At 46.6% G+C, this 9,206-nt stretch overlaps 1 protein-coding gene across 3 annotated transcripts in view; it reads right to left on the bottom strand.

Annotated features, from left to right (window-relative positions):
• The window catches only part of AKAP7 (A-kinase anchoring protein 7), an 87,380-nt gene extending 82,104 nt beyond the window's left edge, over positions 1-5,276 (bottom strand). For 2 of the 3 annotated variants that reach the window (XM_017829056.1, XM_017829063.1), the window contains exon 1: positions 5,099-5,186. In XM_017829056.1, coding sequence (XP_017684545.1) covers positions 5,099-5,177 — 79 coding nt within the window. In that variant the 5' untranslated portion in view covers positions 5,178-5,186. Of the gene's footprint in view, positions 1-5,098 lie in introns of all 3 variants that reach the window. The other variant, XM_017829049.1, reaches the window with a different exon arrangement.
• Positions 5,277-9,206: the final 3,930 nt, after the last annotated feature.

The following is a 9,206-nucleotide window of genomic DNA, read 5'->3' as shown; positions in this document are numbered from 1 at the left end:
TGCATAACAAACAGCTGTTAAAACAATAATAAAATTATTACTTAACATTTAGATTAAAGTAAAGCTCAAACAAAACAGATTGTTGCTGCTGATCCACAAGCATGCAAAAACAACAACCCTGGATTCAAAGAGATCTCAAAGTGAAGGACAAGACAGAGGTGCATGAACTGACAAACAAGTAGGTCAGTCTAGGGCAGAAAAGTTGGCAACAAGATTCAGAAATGCAGAATCTTAACCAGCTGGGAACAAAGGGATTTGTTAAGGTAGCATCAGCTACAGAACAAGGATTCACATGAATCTGAGGTGTGTATATTGCAGATTACAGGTTTCCTTTGCTCTGTCTGCTCAAAAAGCAACATACTTGTGCCACTTTGAAAAATTCTGCCTGCTCACAATAGCAAAGGCACAGCTAGTAATTAACAATGCCCCTTCTCACATCAGTTAGCTGAACTGAACAGGCACTGTGTCTAAATTATACAGGTTGTGCCTCTAGCAAAAAAAGCTCCCTCACTTTTTTAGAAATACTAATTAAAGAATTGCGTTCTAGACGCTAAAACAACCTGAAAAGAAGGTTTTTCAAAATTCTTGACATGATGTTGATAATCTGAGACCTAGAGTAACAAAACAAGCTTCCACAGGAACTCCTTGACCACCAAGCTGTTACAGAATAAATTCTTTTTTCTTAATTGCATGCTTAATTTTATTAGCCTGAATTTCATAGATGAACAGGTATACACATTATTCCCTTATTTGTATTTGTTTAAGTGGCTGATCATCTTCATCAGCATTTGTCATCTGTTACAGCAGACAAAAAAAATCATGATACACCTAGCTCATAAAGGGGAGAACACAAAAATAAGGAGCAATAAAACATTACTGATTGCACTCTGTTCCCAGCTGTCTTCTCTCCATACTCACATTATAGTTTCAGATAGAATAATCTTCTATTATTTGACACATAAACATCACAGATCACAGTGAGATTAGGTCTCCAGGCACTGTACCCTGTTTACTGTGTTTATGTTAATGTGTCTAATATGTTTATCACAGAATCAATTAGGTTGGAAAAGACCTCTGAGATCATCATGTCCAACCTATGACCAAACACCACCATGTCAACTAGACCATGGCACTAAGTGCCATGTCCAGTCTTTCTTGAAACACCTCCAGGGACGGTGACTTCACAACCTCCTTGGGCAGCGCATTCCCATATCTAATCACCCTTTCCATGAAGAATTTCTTCCCAGTGTCCAACCTAAACCTCCCCTGGCACAGCTTAAGACTATATCCTCTTGTCCTACTGCTTGTTGCTTGGAGAAGAGGCCAACTCCCACATGGCTACAAGCTCCTTTCAGGTAACTGTAGAGTGATGAGGTCTCCCCTGAGCGTCCTCTTCTCCAGGCTAAACAATCCCAGCTCCTGCTGTGACTCCTCATAAGCCTTATGCTTCAGACCCTTCACCAGCTTCATTGCCCTTCTCTGTACTGGCTCCAGCAGCTCTTCCAGTCCTTCCTGAATTGAGGGGCCAAGAACTGTACACAGTACCCAAGGTGCAGCCTCACCAGTGCTGAGTACAGAGGAAGAATTACTTCCCTAGTCCTGCTGGCCACATCATTCTTGATACAGGCCAGGATGCCATTGGCCTTGGCTACCTAGACACACTGGTGGCTCATGTTCAGCTGGCTGTCAACCAGCACTGCCAGGTCCTTTTCCACTGGGCCACTTTCCAGCCATTCTGCCCCCAGCCTGTAGTGCTGCATGGGGGGTTATTGCGGCCAAAGTGTAGGACCTGGCACTCGGTCTTGTTGCACCTCATGCCTTTGGTCTCAGCTCATCGATCCAGCCTGTCCTTCTGCACAGCCTTCCTAAACTCCAACAGATCGACACTCCCCCCAATTTGGTGTCATCTGCAAATTTGCTAATGGTACACTCAATCCTCTCATCCAGATCATCAATAAGATATTGAACAGGACTGGGCCCAACACTGATCCTTGGGGGACACCACTAGTGACTGGATGCCAACTGGATGCAGCACCGTTCACCTCTCTGGGCCTGGCCATCCAGCCAGTTCTTAACCCAGCCAAGAGTGCCCCTGTCCAAGCCGTGGGCTGCCAGCTTTTCCGAAGCATGGCATGGGAGACAGTGTCAAAGGCTTTGATTAAGTCCAGGTAGACACATCCACAGCCTTTCCCTCATCCACCGGGTGCGTCACCTGGTCATAAAAGGAGATCAGGTTGGTCAGACGGGACCTGCCCTTCCTAAACCCCTGCTGGTTGGGTCTGATCCCTTGGTTGTCCTGTAGCTGCTGTGTGATCGCACTTAGGGTGATCTGTTCCATAACCTTGCCAGGCACTGAGGTCACACTGACCAGCCTGTAGTTTGCCAGATCCTCTTTCTGGCCCTTCTTGTGGATGGGAGTCATATTGGCCAACCTCCAGTCATCTGGGACCCCCCGCTGAGCCAAGACTGATGATAAATGATGGAGAAAGGCTGGTGAGCTCTTCTGCAAGATCCCTCACCACCCTAGGATGGATCCCATTCAAGCCCATAGACTTGTGAGTATCTAAGTGGCACAGCAGGTCACTAACTCCTTCCTCCTGGGTTACAGGGCATCTATTCTGTTCCCTGTCCCTGTCTACCAGCTCAAGGGGCCAGCTGTCCTGGTGATAACCAGTCTTGCTGTTGAAGACTGAGGCAAAGAAGCTGTAGGTACCTCAGCCTTTTTCTCATCTTTGCGACTATATTCCCCTCCATATTCAATAAGAAATGGAGGTTTTCTTTGGCCCTCCTTCTGTTATTAATCTATTTATAAAACCACGTTTTATTATCCTTTACAGAAGTGGCCAGATTAACTTCTGAGCTTTTGGCTCTCTGATTTTCTCTCTACATGACCAAACAATATCATTAAAGACTTTGTGTGTTGCCTGCCACTTTTTCCAAAGGTGATACGCCCTCTTTTTTTTTCCTGAGTTCCTGAAAAAGCTCCCTGGTCAGCCACGCAAGTCTTCTTTCCCACCACCTCTTCTTTCAGCACATAGGGACAGCCAGCTCCTGCGCCTTCAAGATTTCTTTCTTAAAGTATGTGCAGCCTTCCTGGGCCCCATTTTTTTTAAGGGCTGCTTCCCAAGGGACTCTCCAAATCAGTGTCCTGAATGGGCCAAAGTTCACTCTCCAGAAGTACAGGTTAGAGATTGTGTTGATGCCACTCTTTACTTCACCAAGTATTGAAAACTCCATCATCATCATTTCATGGTTGCTGTGCCCAAGACACCCTCCGACCACCACATCTCCCACCAGTCCTTCTCTGCTTGTAAACAGCAGGTCTAACAAGCCCCACCCCTGGTAGGCTTGCTTATGAGTTGTGTCAGGAAGTTGTCTTCCACGCACTCCTGGAACCTCCTACACTACCTCCTCTCTGCTGTGTTGAGTTTCCAGCAGACATCTGGTGGGTTAAAGTCTCCTACAAGAACAAGAGCTGGTGATTGTGAAACATCATCCAGCCACTTATAGAATACTCCATCTGCTTCTTCATCCTAGTTGGGTCATCTACAACAGACTCCCACCAGGATATATAGCTTACTACCCTTCCCCCTGATTTTCACTCAACCCTACTGTCACTATCCTTGAACTCTATACAGTCAAAAGACTCCCTAGCCACTCCACCACCTCTCCTTCTTGCCTGTCCCTTCTGAAGAGCTTATAACCATCCACTGCAGCATTCCAGTCATGCAAATCATCCCACCACATTTCCGTGATGGCAACTACATCAGAGCTTTCCTGCTGCATGATGGTCCCCAGCTCCTCCTGTTTGTTACCTATACTGCATGTATTGGTGTAGATGCACTTCAGCTGGGCTGCCAATTTTGCCCCTAACTCTGGCATGCCACCCCCAATCTCATCTCTTGTGAGCCTGGTCTCACCCCTTTCCCTCTTCAAACCCTCTCAATCAGCCCTGCCAACTCATGGTCTAGAATCCTTTTGCCCTGTTAGACAGGTGAACCCCATGTGTCTCCAGCAGGTGTGGTGCTGTATAACTGCCCATGATCAAAAAAAACAAAATTCCATTGATGGTACCCATCTTTAAGCCACTTGTTGATCACATGGGGTTTCCTGTTCCTTTCAGCATTCAACCCTGCTACCAAAGGAATCGAGACTACCACCTGTACTCCTGTCTCTTCAACCAGATGATCCAGTAGCTTGAAGTCCTTTTGATTATCCTGGTACTTCTCTCATCAACCTCATCGCTGCTGACCTGGACAACCAGCAGTGGATAGTAGTCAGTGGGACAAATTTGTCCAGGGAGTCTCCTGGTAATATCCCTTACCCGGGCCCCAGGGAGGCAGCAGACTTCCCTGTGGGATGGGTCTGGTCAGCATACAGGGCCGTTAGGTCCCCTCATAAGTGAGTCACCCACTACAACTACCCTTCTTTTTTTCTTAATACCTGCATTTGTGATCTATCTGGTTGACTGTGTTGATCAGGGAGACCCCACGCACAGACTTTCTTTTACACTGTCATCAGCTTGACCCTTGAGATCCGGGGACGGGACGCAAACCTGTTCTGCAAGGACACCTGGGAGGGAGAGGGATGCCGGGAGGGGATTCTTCTACCTCTCCAAGCAGGGACCTATTTCTGCCCGATGGCAAGAGGGTTGAGGCTCCTTTGACTCTTGCTGAACTTCCATTCGCTGCTTTGCATTCATATTTTTAATAAAAAATTACTTTGGCAACAGTTTAACTAAGAGTTTCTGTAGAAACAGATGGTTGAGTGTAGAGATATTTTGAACCTCTGGCGCTGGCACTAGCGTTTAGGGAACAAAGAAAAGGATAATAATAAAAATTTGGGGGGGGAAATGATGGGTTTAGTATTCAGCCAGGTCGGCTGCTACACTGCCTGGCAAGCCTGGGGACTGTGCAGGGCAGGCAAGGAAGAGCTTTTAGCAACAGCGCACAATCAAGTTGGAAAGTTTTCCCCTACACCCCACCGCGACCCGCACGCAGGCGCCTGCGAGGCCCCGCCACTGCCTCCCCCGCCGGCTGCGGGCGATCGCGGGGCCTCGCAAGCGCCTGGCCTCTCTCCCCGCCCCGCAGCCTCTCACCGTGCTCCCGGATCGCGCCGGCTGCTCGGGAGGCATCGCCCCCGGCCCGTCCCTCTCCCGCCGCCGGCCGCAGCGCCATGGGGAGCGCGGGCACAGCCCGCCGGGCGAGCAGGGCGCGGGCCGCCGCCGGCCGCGCCGGGCAGAGCGCGGGGAGAAGCCGCAGCAGCAGCGGCTGCATGCCCGGCTGAGGCGAGCGGGTCTGCCCGCTGGGAAGCCGCGAGACCGCAGCGGGTCTGGCGGAGCCGCCGCGCCCCTCGGGGAAGCAGAGGAGGAAGGGGGCCGTGCGCCCGTGGAACTACAGTTCCCGGCACTCTCCGCGCTGGGCATGATGGGGATGGGGGGCGGCTGCACCTTCATTCTCCTGTCGTCTTCCCCCGTGCGCTCGGCTGCGATAGTGTTCGGCGGGGCCTCCTCGCTCACGGTAAACAGCGTGTCCTGGAATGGGAGATCCGCGTTTCACGCCTTGCTTTCACTCGGTACCTGAACGAGAAGTGGCTGCCCCAGCCCTCGTCCCGCTGGAGGTCCGCAGCTAACGGGAGTGGTTTGGGCTGGCGTCTCCCCAAAACAACCGGCTGTAGCTTAGGGCTGCAGAGCAGTAATTAACATTAATGTAGCTACCACCTGGGGGAGAATAAACAGTCTTGCTCTAAATGTGCTTTAAACTCCTTCCTTTACACGACACTTCGCGCAGCCCCGAGTCCTTTGACCGCTGGCACTAAGGGCTCTGCTCTGGCTGTGATCTCCTGTCGGGAATGGACCTCAGGGGTGTGCAGGAGAGGCTGCTTTTCTGAGGGAATGTCGTGAATGGGTGTTTTAAGATCGCTTAAAAGAAGGGGAGGAAGGGGAGACGCTCCTTTCCTGCTTAAATAAAGATTTGGTGCCTCTTGGAAGCCAAATCCTGTCATGGCATTCTCTGGGAGAAGCCAAGCTAAATGTCGCTTGGTACTTTTGCAAATTGGCCTGACCATGTAGACCAGATCTGAGGGAGCAGATTGCATATATTCATATAAAGATTCCTACTTTCATATTTAAAGACAATAGGGATGGTGTCACGACCCATCGGTAGGGGGGTGACATTCATTGTAAAGTCTCATCGGGCTGAACAAAGACAGGGAACTCCAATGTTTTATAGTACAGTTGCCATAACTCCAGCCACCAGTCCACTCTATAGACTCAAGAAGTGTTGGGTAACAAGTGAACAAGCCCTTAAATTCTTACAATGCTCTTCCACAAGAGTGAAGGCTAAGCACTTAGTTTTGTACAGTACACTTCAATAAGTTCGCAGCTCACACAACAAACTACTCAAAGGTGCTGGCTCACGAACCACAACATCACTTCTCAAAGGTGTTGGCTAACAAGCCACAACACACTTCCTCAAGCTCCCCACAGCCACAACAAAGTTCAGTATGGAGTACGTGGTGGAATATGATAGCCATGCTTTTCCCAGGCAAAGCAAGGAGAGAGAGAAATAAAGACAAAAAAGGGACACAGTGAACAAAGAATTGGTCCTGCTGTGTGAATGTTCTGAAGCTGGGGTTGTGAGACAAAGAAAGTGAAAGAGAAAGAAATGAGAAGGTCCAATCTGCTTCTTTTTACAGTTAGCCTGATGTACGTCTCTTACGTAAACTAGAAGGGTTCTTTTCAACGTTTTGTTCACATATGTACAGCCAGCCCTTTGAGCTCTTCTCAAGGAGGTCAGTCCAGGGGTTGGACTGAGCACAAGTTTCAAGGTGGAGCAGGAAGTTGGGGCAGAACAGACCCACCTCCTCGTGTGGTCTTCCAATCATACCTTTTCCAGTGTAACAGTCAGAATGTTTGAGACAAAGTATGCTTATGTTGTCCACAGATGGCAAAAGCAAATAAATAAAATAGAGTAGTTATGATAGGGAGGAAGCAGCATGGCTGCTGGATGTTAGAAGCTGAATGAAAGAAGAGTGAAAAATGAGGCCAGATTCTGTATTTGGCTCCTCTGTGCTTTTCCTTTGTGGGAGATAAAATCTGTTTGGAAATATTTTATTACTGTTGATCCATTTTGAGATGTGTTTGCCATCACTGTCTTTCACACAGTATTTTTATTTCATCTGCATAGTTTTGTGGAGACCAAAGGCTGGATGCAATGCCGAAGTCCAAATTCTGAGGGATCCAAGAAAAGCTTTAGGACGAGGCTGCTGGCAGTGTTTCTTATTATACACATTTCATTTGAATATCAACTACTGTTAAGATAAGTGGTCACCTCTTCCTAGCTTGTTTACATTGTCAAGCACAATACTTCCATAAAAATTTGATTGTAGGTCCACCAGGGAGGTGGTGGATTCACCGTCCCTGGAGGTTTTTAAGATGAGACTGGATGTGGCACTTAGTGCCATGGTCTAGTAACCACGGCAGTGTTGGATCAAGGTTCGGACTTGATGATCTCAGAGGTCTTTTCCAACCCGGTTGATTCTATGATTCTAAATACCAGGAGAGAATATTTTTGGTATTGTCTTTTTAAAAATATGAATTTAAAAAGCAGATTTGGATCTGAAACTGCTCCAAATCAATTCATTAAGTGTTTCACAGAAATCTCCAGCAAGAAAACTCTAGAAAAAAAAAAAATCTGTTTGTACAATTGACAGGGGAATCCAATACAATGTTTAAGTAAAGGTGGCATTTAATGGTACTCTTAACAAATGAAACACATTCAATTTTTAATGGAGCTAAAAATTGTCTCTAACTAATACCCACTAACCTTGCACTAAAATTTCAATGTGTTCCTTGGTCTCACAACGTACCTGAATGTACTATCTTCAGGATGAGAGGAAGTGAGAAATTAAAAGTACTTTAGCTGGAGCTGGTAACAGTTCCCATGAATTGTCCTACGAGTCACAAAAGTGGTGTTGGAGGGAAATGTTCATTGGAGGACTAGAAAACTGAAGCAAGAAGTTGTGATTTTTATGTTTGCCCAAATGCTGTGCAAGTTTCATAGAGGTCACTGACCTGGTGCCTGGTAGAAACTGGTTTTCACTACTGCTTAGGCTTGGGCTAAAGCCAGCAGTTTATCAATTTTCTGTGGCCTTGTCTTTTTAAAGAGAGTTTCTGATTAACCTCTCAGCAGTACAGTTTTCCCTTTGAGGGAAAAAAAATCACATTATGACAGCTGAGTGACGCTAACAGAAAGAGCAAGCACAATCAGTCCTATATTTGTATGTGCTTACACAACTGCACTGCCTGTGCCTGTTAGCCTCTCACCCACCTTTCCATCTCTTAATCCAACCCTCTAACTTCCATCAAATTCTTTAGATGTAAGAGGATTCAGAGGTAAGATATTCCCACATCTTTCCTAAAAAGTGAGTGATTTGGGAGAAAAGAGAGACTTATTTAGCTCCCAAATGAGGTAAAGAAGAAAGAATGCTGTATGTCTGTTTTTCCATGAAACAGTGACTGGTCATGCGTATTGGTCAGCTCATTACGCGATAGGTCACAGTACATATTATCGATGCATATTATGTCTTATCTTAGTCAAGCAAGAGATATGGGGGGAGCTAGGAGTATTTGGGACATGACTCAGTGTGGGAGGTTAGGTAGTAAAAGGGCAGGAACAGGATGCGTTGCAGGGAGTCATAAAGGGGACTGGGATATTGTGTAGCATGTGGGAGGGAGTTGAAGGTACTGTAATGAGGGGGCATGGAAACTATAGGGGAAGCTTGGGTTATTGTGATAAGAAGGGAGGACGTAACTGATACAAAACAAGTCTTCATTATCGTCACTGCTGATACGACATCTTGTTTTCTAACAAGCGAAAAAGAATAAACTGTGATCTGGTAGTAATAAGAGATTTGCTAAAGACACAAAGAGAAGTGTGAGCTGCAGAACTACAGATAATGGAAAATGAGAGGTAGAGGACTGCCTGATATAAGGTGATTTAATATAAAGATCAAAAAGCAAATAGTCTAGAGTCTCCACAATAACTGGTATAAAATGAAGAAGTACATGAAGATGCTATCAGATGTAGTTAATGAAAGAAACTACATTTGATTGACATCTGACATGAAAAAGAATAATATAATTGGATATTTTCACGATCTGTTGATCACAGGAAGTTCATTTACATTTCAGAAGGGGGGAATCG

This window comes from Lepidothrix coronata, unplaced genomic scaffold (assembly GCF_001604755.1).
Source record: "Lepidothrix coronata isolate B3197 unplaced genomic scaffold, Lepidothrix_coronata-1.0 Scaffold5, whole genome shotgun sequence".
Taxonomy (NCBI): Eukaryota; Metazoa; Chordata; class Aves; order Passeriformes; family Pipridae; genus Lepidothrix; species Lepidothrix coronata.
This window is presented reverse-complemented; position numbering and strand designations above follow the sequence as displayed.